At 31.9% G+C, this 14,210-nt stretch overlaps 1 protein-coding gene and 1 long non-coding RNA gene across 2 annotated transcripts; both read left to right on the top strand.

The window, feature by feature from the left end:
* The first annotated feature begins 2,515 nt into the window (after positions 1 to 2,515).
* Positions 2,516 to 4,047, top strand: LOC139523760 (uncharacterized). The gene is made up of 3 exons (XR_011664680.1): positions 2,516 to 2,726; positions 3,206 to 3,277; positions 3,533 to 4,047. It is a non-coding gene; the product is annotated as an uncharacterized lncRNA (long non-coding RNA).
* Positions 4,048 to 6,152: 2,105 nt separating this feature from the next.
* LOC139507065 (uncharacterized) lies at positions 6,153 to 12,265 on the top strand. Its single transcript, XM_071295634.1, has 4 exons — positions 6,153 to 6,161; positions 6,362 to 6,644; positions 10,404 to 10,475; positions 11,747 to 12,265. Exons 1-4 carry the CDS (start codon positions 6,153 to 6,155, stop codon positions 12,223 to 12,225), a joined length of 843 nt encoding a protein of 280 aa, XP_071151735.1. The 3' UTR covers positions 12,226 to 12,265.
* The last annotated feature ends 1,945 nt before the right edge of the window (positions 12,266 to 14,210 follow it).

Below are 14,210 nucleotides of genomic sequence, written 5' to 3'. Positions count from 1 at the left end.
GTTTGGCATAAAGGATTGCTACATAAAATGAAGTCATACGGTGTGGATGGGAATTTATTAAATTGGTTTGAAAGTTACCTAAACAACAGACAACAGCGAGTTGTTATTAAACAATCTTCCTCTGAACTTTGCAGTATTTCAGCTGGTGTCCCACAGGGTTCTGTTTTGGGACCGTTGTTATTTATTATCTATATTAATGATATTGCTGAACACTTGATTTCTTTATGTAGACTATTTGCAGATGATACAGTAAGTAAGTAAATAGTTTATTATAGTGTCACGATCCAATATACATCATCATATACAATATAAAAATCTTTAAAACCATATAAGATCCCTGCCTTTAAGACATATGACACACTTTCATCCTTTTCAAACTAAAAAATATATACTATAATGTAAAAGAAATATTTAAATAATAAAACTTTTCATGATACTAAAAATTCAAAAAACATCTCTGGGCTACTCTAGTCGTGACACAAATACAATCAGTGATCAGTCACGACCTGAGTGAGCTGAGCGATTGGTCTAAGAAATGGCTGATGTCCTTTAACCCAGAAAAAAACCAGAAATAATGTTATTTTCATACATTGAAACTCCAGAAATGAATTTCACTTTTAATGGTAAGAGGATTGAAGTTACAGACTTTCACAAACACTTAGGTGTTACATTTAGTAAAGATGCTAAATGGAACACCCATGTGGAAAATATCATAAAAATGTATCTAAACATTTGAATGTACTTAGAAAATTAAAGTACAGGATAAGTAGGAGCAACTTAGAAAAGCTTTACTTGACTTTTATTAGACTGCTACTTGAATATGCATGGGAACTTTGGGATAATATGGGTGTGGGTTATTGTAAAAAATTATAACAGCTGCAGCTTGAGGCAGCCAAAATTGTAACAGGTCTTCCTAATTTTACAAGTAATAGAATTATTTATGATGAGGTTAGTTGGGAAACTCTAGCTGAACGAAGAGAAAGAAGGAAGTTACAATTGTTCTATAATATTCAACATAATAATGCAACAGCCTATCTTTGCAATTCAATTCCACCAACAATCCAAAGTACAGCTGTTTATCCATTACGTAATGCGATTGATATAATATACCCTTTTTGTAGACTTTCATTAACCCAAGAAACCTCCATACCTTCAACAATACGACTGTGGAATAACCTTAATGTGGTGACACGCAACATTGACTCTTTAAGTAAATTTAAAACCGAACTAAAAAATCTTAAATTGAATTCAAAAGCCCAAGTACCAAAACATTATGACTTTGGCGATCGTAAACTAAATATTATTTTGACACAACTTAGGTGCTCAGCTTCTTTTTTGAATTATGATCTTAACAGTGTCAACATTATTTCAGATCCGTCTTGTAGTTGTGGTGCTAAGTACGAAGATTCACGTCACTTCTTTTTTTTATTGTCCTAATTATTCGAATATAAGAAACAAATTACTTAATAATCTACATTGGTTACCAGATAACTCTCTACTAAATTTGAACATCTTAACCTCTGGCGATACGTCTTTAACTAATGTTGAAAATGAAAGAATTGTAAAGAATGTATATGAATTTATTAAAGAGTCTAAGAGGTTTCTAATTGTGTAATGTAGCACATTATAAAGTGCAAATGCATATTGTGTATAACCAGTCACATCATCACACACCATCTCTTCACAGTTCAAATATTTTATATATATATAATGTATTGTTTGTATGCATGCTTTGTAAATATTCTATTGTTATAAATTATTATGGGAGAAGACTATATAAGTTTGATTAACTTGTGTCTCATCCCTTTTGCACATTTAAGCAAATAAAATATGTTTAAACTATCTAAAAACAGCACAAAAAAACATTTTCCAAAAGACCAAAAAAGTGAAGAAGTATATTTAAACAAAACGCATTTGACTTACAGGTCGAACAACTGATGTTCTTTAACCCTGCTGACTGCCATTGGCGATTGCCAAATAAAATTGATCACAAGATGTAACAAAATGGATCTTTATATAAGTTTAATACTAAACAGAAAACAATTAACTTGTGAACACGATGTTATGCCACAAACATCAGGTGTTAATATTTTTTTGTACACCAGATCCGGATTTCGACAATAAATGTCTCTTCAGTGATGTTAGGGTTTGAAACGGTATTTGGAAGGCCATATAAAATGAACTCTCATTTTTAGATAGACTCTTGAATTTTAAGAGTCAATATAGGATGAACGGATCATATATATGTATTCCTTCCAAGTAACACAATTATATGATAGAAATAGTTATGGTGATACTCAATGTGTGTTTTGCTTAATTACATTTCCTTTTTTTATTTATGAAAAATCTAAATCTTTTTACGAAAACCTGCGTTTTTGGGGTTTATGGATCTATGCACAGTAATTCTTAGAATTGTAAATAAAGCTGACATTTAAAAGTCACGCACAATAGACATTAGAGGTTTTATATTACATTGTTGTTGTCTAATAAATAAGCAAATCGTTTCATCAACATAGAACAAAAGTAAATGCTGATTTGTATTAGGACATTTACTACTACAGGCTTCTGATATAGATATCACCTGATCATGTTGAAGATCGCTTTAATTTTCCTTTTGTCCTACGTTTATTGTCGAGCCGGGAAGTCCGGGTGCTTAAAGAACCACCTGATAAAAGAGATGGAGAGAAACTTAAAAGATCTACAATCACTGCATGTTCACAACGGTGGTATGTTTTTTCTTCTTTTAAAACATCGAAATAAGCTACTAATCTTAAGAAACAGAAAATCTCAATAGTTTTATATATGATACAATGATAGCTATGTAGTTGCTTGCAGTTTCATAGATCGAAATTCAGACGATGACAATATCTTAAAAATAATTCTTGCAATACACAATACAATATTAATCTATGTACTAAATAGAATGATAGAACGTAAACTTTTAATAGTGTATTGTGTATTGCAAGAATTATTGTTAAGATAAAAGAAATTGTAATTGTGATCCTATGATTTTTAATAACTAAATGGTATTTACCGAATAACATATGGATGGACTCTACCTTTATCGTAACTCTTATTTTTACAATATTATTTGTAAAATTTATTTTTTTACTAACAAACTTAACATCTTTATTGTAATGTAGCATTTTACATAACATTTCATATTATTGTACAAGTCTTAAGTATTGTCTGTCATTTTCTCCAGAAAACTCAGGCGAGACGTATATTAGATGGGGGAAAACATCATGTCCAGAGGAGTCAAATCTTATTTATGATGGTAGGTTGTAACTGCATTTATAGCAAACAGTTCTTTATATAAAAAGTGTCAAACAATACAATTTTTTTTTGTAAAAATTTACGTTGAGTAGTTATGAAATTATGTTTAAAGATGAAAAAGAACCCCCTTCCTATACTTTTATACGAAACAAGCCATAGCTTCTTAATATCAGTTAATTTTAAAAATATTAACTCTAATTAATATCATTTTTATGAAAAATAAAATGCACGTGCACATTTTTTGATATTCTTTTAGGATATGCTGCTGGAAAGCATCACAATATTGGTGGGTCCGGGTCAAATATTCTCTGTTTACCAAAGAGTCCTGAATGGAAAGATTATAAAGACGGACAAAACACATGGAGAGGTAAACTATATGGTATCGAATATGAAATCACTCAAAACAAGCCATATCCAAATACGTTTCACGATAAAGATATCCCATGTGCTGTATGTCTGTCTACAAGATCAACAGTTTTGATGGTACCAGGTAAAGTAACATGTCATGACGGATGGCATAAGGAATTTCAGGATATCTCATGTCGCAGTCAAGTACAAATGGTCGCACTCCATCAGAATACATCTGTGTTGATGAGAAGTTGGAATCTGTGCCTGGTGGGGATTCGAGTCGTGATGAGGCTGTCGTGTATCCAGTGGAAGCCGTTTGTGGAAGTTTAAAATGTCCACCGTACGTTAATGGCAGGGAGCTTACTTGTGTTGTTTGCTCCAGGTGAAATACCAGACAAAAATAAATTATGTTAACACAATAAATTTCATTATTTTTTTTCAAGTTATCTGTATTACAAATTTTCAGATGGAATTATTTTGTTCCTCAGGTGAAATGCTAAGCCATTTGTTGTCTGACCTGTAAAAGTAATAGAATAAAAATAACGAAATTCTCAACGGAATTATTTCTCTAAGCAAATGGCATATTTCAAAGATGAAACACATAAAACGAATGGATACTAACAACTGACATATTTCTGGTTTTAAATCTAGCTAAACCTCTCACTAGTAGGACAGTAGCATATAATTCCCTCATATTGACAGCGATTGTGAACAAAATAAACAGACATAATAGGTAAAAATGTCAATATTGTATTATAGTCTTATCACTAAAATATGCCAAGAAAGAAAAAAAAAAATTTATATAGACAAAGCATATTAGAAAAAAATGAATGACAAGAATACGGAAATGTGCCATAGTACAACAACACAATGACGGGATGAATATAATAATAATAAAATATGTCAAGTTTGTCAACAAAGAAAACCAAAAAAGCATGTAGACAGCACACATACAAAAACAAAAGACAAAAATACAAAAATGTATAATACACAATGACAGGATGTATAAGTACATGGATATAACAAATTATAGAATAAACAGTAAAAGTAATAATTAACAAAGAAAAATAAATGAATACTATGATAACACGTCATTTAGATGATTAACATCCTAGAATTTATACTTCAAGATCATCTTGTATATTATTTGTGAAGTTGATACTGAATATTTATCAACAAAGTCTTAGTATCTTCCTATGAACTTTTGCTTTTAGAACAAGGACGAGAGGTTCTTTGACATACCCCTGGTTCATCAACTTGTCTAAAATTATACTGCTGAAGATAGAACACAATACCAATAAACTCTGCCAAATTGTACGGCCTTAACACTTCTCAATTTTATACATAACACTCGAGCAATTTTACACTATACGATTTTTTGTTATCAAGTTATTCACAAAATAAACTTCCTGTGTAGAAATCTTTTATGACCAGTCTTAATGTTTATATATTTTACCTATCATCTGTGGGTCTTATAATGACAAATTTTGAATTTTCTATCTTTTTGTCGCTGTTTAATACATCCCAATTAATGCGTTAAGCCCATGCATGTTTACGCTATACAAAGTTTATTAGCAGGGTAAGCTCCTTACACAAAAACTGCTTCAACAGAATTATCCGGGTGAACAACGACTGAAATTGACCTGTCATAAGATTTACCGCATGTGTCACACATTGATTGACCAATATGATATGTCTGATAAGTGTCTTTACGTTTTGAATTTTCCTCGGAGTTCGGTTTTTATGTTATTTTAATAATTTCTAAACTTACAAGAAACCTGTTTTCGCAGTTTTTATTATTTAGATGTCATAATAGTAGTCTAAACTTTGATGTTTACCAATTTTGTTCTATTCCGATTTTGAAATATTAAATCTATTTCATTCGATGGCAAATATGGTCACAAATCACACCTTCTTCCATAGTAAATCTTTGATTGGTTTACTTTATAGAACTCCTCTTTCATTAAAATATATTTTATAGAATTCCTCTTTTATTTAAATATCTATGTGTATAAACAAAAATAGCAACGCTGTGATGCCTAGTTATTGTTTATTGCTATTCACTTGGATTAAACATTACTAAATCTCCTGATTTCCCTGCTAGTGAAATAAAAGGTTTATCCCTCAAGTATTGACAAGACCATATAATTCACTACATGTTTTTTCATGGACAACTCGATAACTCGTGTAACTTTTTTTCATATTTAATTTTTCCATGATATATGAATAATATTTTGCTCTTGTTAATTAGCTCTTTTGTTAAAAAAAAAAAAAAAAAAAAAAAAAAAAAACGCAAAAAAAAAAAGAAAAAAAAAGAGAATGGCCACTGAAACCATGTGGTAATCAAACTCGTAAGTCGAAAAAGAACTGACAATGTCATGGTTAAATAAAAGAAGAAAAAAAACTACCAAAAGACAATTAAAAGTACAGCAGGCAAAACTTTAAAAAAGAATAATTTACACGAATTAGCCCGAAAACCAGGGAGAATTTCAGGAGGCCCAGACGTTGTTTTCATAGCACGTAAAGGTATGGATGCGGTTTGTAGAATAAAGAATAAAGGATTTACATGGATAAACATAAAGAAAGATTAGAGAATAATGGGGTGCTTCAACATCTACACCAGTAAGTAAAGAATTGAGGAAAAAAAATGCTAACAAATTAAAGTATACAGATCTCAATCCCCGTCCAACCAGACCCCAATGGACTTCTTTGTGCAAATAGTATTTAAATAATTCAGTCACCGGTGAATTTAACTAATAATATAAAACATAACGATAATGGAGAATTATTTCGTTGTTTTGATAATGTCTGTATTTGTTTTGCTTGGTGCATTTATGTACACACTGTGGAACAAAGATTTCAAATAAAACACGAGTTACTTCAACACGGAATTGAATTAAAGAAAGTGAAAGAAGAATTAGAATCGACCACAAAGAGTCTTGCGCAAGTGAAAGTAGAATTGGAATCGACTAGAAATGCACTTAATGCGTCACGTGATGAAATAACTGAGATTAAAAAAGGTAAAATATAAAACAGGCAATAGTACATACAGGAGGGACGAAAGATACCAAAGGGACAGTCAAACTCATAAATCTAAAACAAACTGACAACGCCATGGCTAAAAATGAAAAAAGACAAACAGAAAAACAATAGCACACATGACACAACAAAGAAATATAGAAAAAGATACAAGCTATACCATGATACTGGTATATAGTATAAATCATACATTAATGCATAATTTACGTTTTAATCACATAATCGATTTATGACTTCTGAACAGCGGTAGACTACTATTGTCTTCATTTATGGGTCATTGTGAAATTTATTTTTGGGTCATGTTTGCATAACATATTTGTCAATTGAGAAAAACATTGCTATAAATCAATTAAATACAATTTGCTATAGTCAAAAGAGGATGATTACGGAAGCGACGATGACGGAAGGGACTGTTCCGTTATAAGTCATTCCTTGTGAATCTTTCTAAGACATACAGACTAATAACAGGTAGCTCACTTCTCTATACTAACATGATTCACCCTTCAAAAGTAATATTTTGATCAACGAATAACATAATTAGCTGTTATCTATTTTACTTAAACGTTTGAATGTGACACAAATCATTGTACGTCACATCTGTTTTCATACGAAAAAGGTGTAGAAAAACATTCCCTTGGATATGACAGTTGAACGATATTAACCCTGCATTTCATTGCAGAACAAACATTCTGAGTAATAAACATATATCTTGGGTGATATGGTAAAAGTAAAGATAATCAACCAACGAGTTCATTTATATATTTTTTTTTATCTAAAGCAACTCAGTGTTTGCACATGATTGATTTGATTAAGAAGAAACACTGATTTAGAGTTAGGAAATACGTTGCACCATTACTAACACAATTCTTTATAAATATTCTTGTTATTGTTAAAAAAAAACACAATCGAATAACATCCTTACAAAGTTATTCCCAATTTTATATTCTAATTTTAAGAAACTAACATGTGACGCAACTTTTTGTGGCGAAGATACATGTAATGTACTGTTATATAATTTGTCTCTGTCCTGAGTGTTCTAGCATATATTTGTACTGTATTTGTACCGTATTCCTGGCACGAAGTGGCGTCATTATAGCGGTATGTTTACCATTGTCATATAAGCGGGAGGTTTGGCTTAATAAAACTAGGTTCAATTCACCATTTGTTTTCTTAAAATGTCCTGTACGAAGTCATCAACTAGAGTCCGTGTTTATGTATGCTGGGGTTGGTTTGTAGAAGTTCTGTGTTTCTGTTGTTCCGGTTTTTGTTTTTGTTTTGTTAACCATATTGAGCACAGTCACAACGATTCTATACTTTGAAAAGGCAGATTTTAGATATTCCAAATACAACTGTACCGCTTATAACGTTAACAGTAAGAGAACGTCACAGAGAAGAGCACAAGTGTGCACAAAACGAAATGTGATTTAGGGTTTCAACATTTTGATTCTGGGCACTGGAGACGAAATTTGAGATTTACATCTTTGTGGGGGTCTTTACATATAGTAATTTGAAACGTTCTATTATGAATTTATTTGTTTCAAATGGAAATTAACGAATACAATTCTACCAGTTAAATTTGTATCATTTTACAGACCGAGAGAACGGATTTTCATGATTTCTCTGTTTCTGTTAAGAAGTGGTATGATTGCCAATGAGACAACTCTTCACAAGAGACCATAATGACACAGAAATTAACAACTATACGTCACTAAACGGCATTCAACAATGAACAAAATACCGCAAAGGCAGCTATAAAAGGCCCCGAAATCACAATGTAAAACAATTCAAACGAGAAAACTAACGGCCTTACAAAAATTATTTATGTAAAAAAAAAAAAAAATAAGCGAAAACAAATATGTCACACATAAACAAACAAACAAAGAAAAACCACTGAATTACAAGCTCCTGACTTGGAACACGCACATGCATACAGAATGTGGCGGCGTTAAAAATGTTAGGGGGTCGCAACCTCCCCCTCACCTGGGGAAGTGGTATAACAGTACAACATAAGGCCATTTCAAATTCTTTGATTGTAATATTACGGACCTATCAATGTATTTGGAAGGTTTTTATCTTGAAGATATGAAATGATATTGATATATATATTGATATGGGGACGAAGTCCCCAATTACGGTAGAAAAATCAATAAAAAAAAAAAAAAAAAAAAAAATCGGGAAAATTTCCCGAATTTTTCATTCTACTAATGAACTCAAAATCGTTAACTTTTTTTTTCAGATCTACTTCCTCTTCCGGTTTTCTCCGCTTTTGCGCAGATATCTGTCTTGTTTGCATGAGACTTTGAAAAAAATTATATTTATCAGTCTAGTAAAATATAAGATTGGATCTCAATACAAATTCAATTTTAATAATTGTTTGATATGAAAAAACGTTACCCGATGAAAGTGTTTCTTTTGTGTACATCGAATATGACGTCATAACTTAAAGAACGTCACAGCTAATTCCCTTACAACAGAATCAAAATCGGGACCGTTACGTACGGTATTTCGGTTTCTTTTATCAACGTGATTGAATTAAACAAATAATACATACAGAAGTTCGTCCCCGTTCACAGGTTATGCCTGCCTCATATTAGAATGAAATTCAAAACAGTGTGGCTGTGGCCATTGATTGGCACATTAAATTCATCCATTTGCACAACTAACAGCTTGAAAACAAAGGATGAAAATTAATATTAAAAAAATAATATATATATATAATGTTAGTCCCTTGTCTAATCTTAGTGACTGCTTTTATTTTCAGATGTGCTGAACACTGTATAGTTTCCTTTTGTTTTTTTTGCCTTTTTCCTGTGTTAGACTTATTCGTTGTTCCTGCAGTTCTTAGTTGTTATAGGTTAATATTGGTGATGGGAATACGAATTAAATGTGATTGTCATTCTAGAAGAAGACTGTTACGAATGATTTTGACATCAAATGTATGCACAATAAGTTTTAGTGGGGTATAACAATCGAGAAATCAAAACATAACGGTGATTCGCGACGGACGTGGATATAATGTTATTCTGCTATAAACAAGCATGGCGAGCCTTTGCTGTAATAATACAGGAAAAATAATTTATGAATTCAGTACGCGAAACAAAACTTCCTGAAATACACATATCTTCCGTGAATAGTAATAACACCTTGAAGCAACAACCAAGATAACAAATTGAAATGATTATGTTACTTTCAACACTGAACCTCTCATTTACATTTACCCCTTATCGTTGATTTTTTTTCAAGACACTAAATAAACATAAGTTTACTGTTAAAAGTAGAAGCCGACATCATAATATTATACCTTATCATTCTTTAGGGATTTTCTTATTCCATGCATAGATTACCTTAGCCGAATTTGGCACAACTTTTTGGAATTTTGGATCCTCAATGCTCTTCAACTTTGTACTTGTTTGGCTTTATAACTTTTCATATGAGCGTCACTGATGGGTCGCATAATTAAAACATAAATGCTACCATTATAAGGCAATGCCATCAGTATTTAACATTCTAATTGATCCGTATTATGCTATGCAATTATTTGCTTATATCATTGAATAATAAGTGGAATTTACAGAAAACTTAATATTACAGCATGACATGTGTTTTAGTTTTATCGTACCTTTTATATTTTCAATTTTATATGTAAAATTTCATTTTGACCCATAAATACTCTATTTGTAATGAAGACTTTTTTCTCACAAACTTTATGTGATTATAAGAATTTATATATTTTTTTTCAGAAAACTCAGGCGAGACGTATATTAGATGGGGTAAAACATCATGTCCAGAGGAGTCTTATCTTGTTTATGATGGTAGGTTGTCACTGCGTTAATGGTAAAAAATTGTTTTTGTATCTTATTACGGAAAATGTGCTGAAAGTTGATAAAACAAGAGTTTACACGCTGAAACGTCTCGCTTTATTTACTAATCATTTATAATATGTTGAAAGTCGTAAATATAAAGCATTACTTCAACTATCACATAAACCTAACATGATAAAACAATATGAGGTCAAGGTCATATAAATCAAACAAGAAATACATGTATACCTTACAATCATGTAATAAACTAAAAATAGTTGACCTATTGTTTATGGTTTCTAAGAAACAGACTTAACCAAGAAAACTAAACATTGACCAATGAAACATTAAAATGAGGTCAAGGTCAGATGAACCATGCCAGGCAGACATGTAAAGTTTACAAGTCTTTCATACAACAAATATATTTGACATAATGCTTATAGTTTAGGAAAAACAGACCAAAACACAAAACTAAACAATAGGCAATGAACCCTGAAAATGAGGTCAAGTTCAAATAAACCCTGCGCGACTGACATGTACACCATAAAATATTTCCATATACCAAATATAGTTAAACTATTGCATATAGTTTTAGGAAAAAGACCAAAACTTAATTTTTTTTACATACAACCACTGAAACCATGAAAATGAGGTCAAGGTCAGATGACACCTGCCAGTTGGACATGTAAACTTTACAGTCCTGCCATACACCAAATACACTAGACCAATTGCTAATAGTATCTGAGACATGGACTTGACCACCAAAACTTAACCTTGTTCACTGATCCATGAAATGAGATCAAGGTTAAATGAAAATTGTCTGACGGGCATGAGGACCATGAAAGGTACGCACATACCAAATATAGTTATCCTATTACTCATAACAAGAGAGAAATTTACATTACAAAAAATCGTAAGGTTTTTTTCAAGTAGGTACTGAACTATGAAAATGAAGTCAAGAACAATGGACATGTAACAGACAGAAACTTCGTAACATGAGGCATCTATATACAAAGTATGAAGCATCTATATAGCTAGGTCTTCCACATTCTTTAATATAAAGCTTTTAAGAAGTTGGGTAGCATCGCCGCCGCTGCCACCGCCGGACCACTTTCCCTATGTCGAACTTTCTGCGACAAAAGTCGCAGTCTCAAAAAAAAACCTTTTTATACTTTTATGCAAAACTTGCTTAGGCCTCATTATATTTCTTAAAATTTAAACTCTGGAACTCATACATAATTTTTGTGAAAATAAAATGCATATGAAAATTTATTGATATTTAGGATATGCTGCAGGAAAACACAACGACATTGGTGGGTCTGGGTCAAATCTTCTCTGTTTATCAAAGAATCCTGAATGGAAAGACTATACAGAGGAATATAACCCGTGGACAGGTAAAATATATGGTATCGAATACGAAATCTTGCAAAATAAGCCATATCCAAAGACTTTTCATGATAAAAATGTGCCATGTGCTGTATGCCAGTCTAAAAGAGCAACAGTTTTAATTGTACTAGGCAAAGTAACATGTCATTGCGGATGGCACAAGGAATTCTCTGGATATGTTATGTCGCAGTTAAATTTAAATGGTCTTACGCCATCAGAATATATCTGTGTTGATGAGAAGTTGGAATCTGTGCCTGGTGGAGATGCAAATCAAAATGAGGCTGTCGTGTATCCAGTGGTAGCCGTTTGCGGAAGTTTAAAATGTCCACCGTACGTTAACGGCGTAGAGCTTACCTGTGTTGTATGCTCCAAATGAAATTGAAAAAAAATTATAGTCTGAAATAAAACATGGAAACATACACAATCTCATAATTTTATACGTGTTGTTATTATTTCAAAATTTCATTTAGTTTTTTCTATTCTCAGGTTTAATGTTATTTCGTTTGTCATCTAATTTTAAACTCTTAAAGATAGACGATATTACTTCTAAAACGGAGCTAACACCCTGTCCAATTTTATGGCGTTTACTATTTATATATTACGCTCGCGAAATTTTACAATATACGATTTTTGTAAGTTATTCACAAAATAGACTTTATGTCTAAAGATATTTTCGGACTCGACTACACATCTAGTAGTCAAATTATCAAAATTAATAACAAATGCGCAATGTGTTGTCTTTATTGAATAGAAGATTATTGCGTACTAAAGATAAAGGATACTACAGATACAGTTAAATGCCTAATATCTTTACTTACATCTAGAAATTGACAATGAGAGTCGGTTGAAAACAAAACTTTAAGACAAAAGAGATGATTTCAGCTTCCCAATTGTGAACTTTCCTTTCTATGTGGCAACATTCCAGTAGCGCCTAGATACGGAGTATATATCTCCCAATTGATACGATATTCCCGGGCTTGTATTGCTTATCATGATTTCCTTGATAAAGGGTTGCTGCTCGCAAGGAAGCTATAGTACCAAGAGTTTCAAATGGTGAAGTTGAAATCATCACTTTGTAAATATTATGGACACCGTCACGAGTTGGTTGACCGTTATGGAATAACCGTTTCACAGATGATATCGGAAATGTTATCTATGTCTTAACTACAATACCCTTCCCTTTTCACGAATGTGACCTACGGAATAAGACTATTAACCGGATTTGTAATAATATAAGTAACACGACGGGTGACACATGTAGAGCACCTGAGATCACCCAAGTTTTTAGTGGGGTTATGGTTGCTTAGTCTTTAGTTTTCTATGTTACATCTTGTGTACTATTATTTGTCTGTTTGTCATAGCGATATCAGTTTTTTTTCAATCTATGAGTTTGACTGTCCCTTTGGTATCTTGCGCCCCTATTTCAATGTTATGAATTTACAGAACCGATGGTTTATGAATTTGGTGGGGTCTTCATATTAGAAAAAAGACAATTACCAATCCATTTTTGAAACAGCTTGTCTACAAACGTCATAAGAATAACACGTTGTGCCACGTGTGGATCTGGTTGTTCGGCTATCCTTTACCTGAATTTACCCTTGTATTTACTTTTTTTTTTGCTCAGTATTTAGTTATTTCTGTTGTGTTTCGAAATGATTTGATGTTGGTTTTTTCTTTTGGTATTTCCTTATAGTTTGGTACTTTATCGTTTTAGTTTATTGTATAGTGTTGTTGTCTTTTTGTAGTGTTTCGTTTTTACCTTGGTAGCTTGTTTTCGACTAATGAGTTTGATTAATCTAATGGTATATTTCGCCTCTCTCTTGTAATTTAAAAAGTTTTAGAAGGGAAGAAAAATATTTAAAAAAATCATTGAATGATAAAAATGTGTTGTCTAAAAAGGAAAGTCTCACTGCTGCCAAAACTCGGTGACAGTAGAGAAAAACCTACAGTGAATTTATATGGTTTAGGAAAATAAGTAGTTCCTCCATAAATAAAAATTTAGGAAACAACAAACACAGTTTTCTCTGTCTCATCTTTGGACTGATTAACCGAAATTGACAAAAGCGGTCATCTCAGTAGCACAATCAATGACGGACGTGACAATTTGATTTTAAAATTATCTATTTCCCCCAAATAAGTAGCATTATACCAATTTCCGCTGCATATGGGATATCCTTTTTTGTTTTTTTTTTTTTCTTACTCATTCGGTATAAAAGAGCATGCAACTGTTAATTAGACTTTATAAAACTGTACCGTTGTCTTAGCAAAATGTTGATGAACCAAAGTTATGTCAAAGAAACGTCCCTTTTCGAAAGAAAAAAATCATCGGAAGATACCAAGACCTTGTTGACAAACACTTTT

Source organism: Mytilus edulis, chromosome 1, assembly GCF_963676685.1.
Source record: "Mytilus edulis chromosome 1, xbMytEdul2.2, whole genome shotgun sequence".
NCBI classification, from domain to species: Eukaryota; Metazoa; Mollusca; class Bivalvia; order Mytilida; family Mytilidae; genus Mytilus; species Mytilus edulis.
Note: the sequence above shows the minus strand (reverse complement) of the source record. Positions and strands in the feature narration are given on the sequence as shown.

Bases quoted from the DNA above. Each gene is read 5' to 3' on its own strand.
- LOC139507065 (XM_071295634.1), top strand. The intron at 6,645-10,403 runs GTAAAATATAAA...ATTTTTTTTCAG, and splicing joins AATAACTGAGATTAAAAAAG to AAAACTCAGGCGAGACGTAT. The intron at 10,476-11,746 runs GTAGGTTGTCAC...ATTGATATTTAG, and splicing joins GTCTTATCTTGTTTATGATG to GATATGCTGCAGGAAAACAC.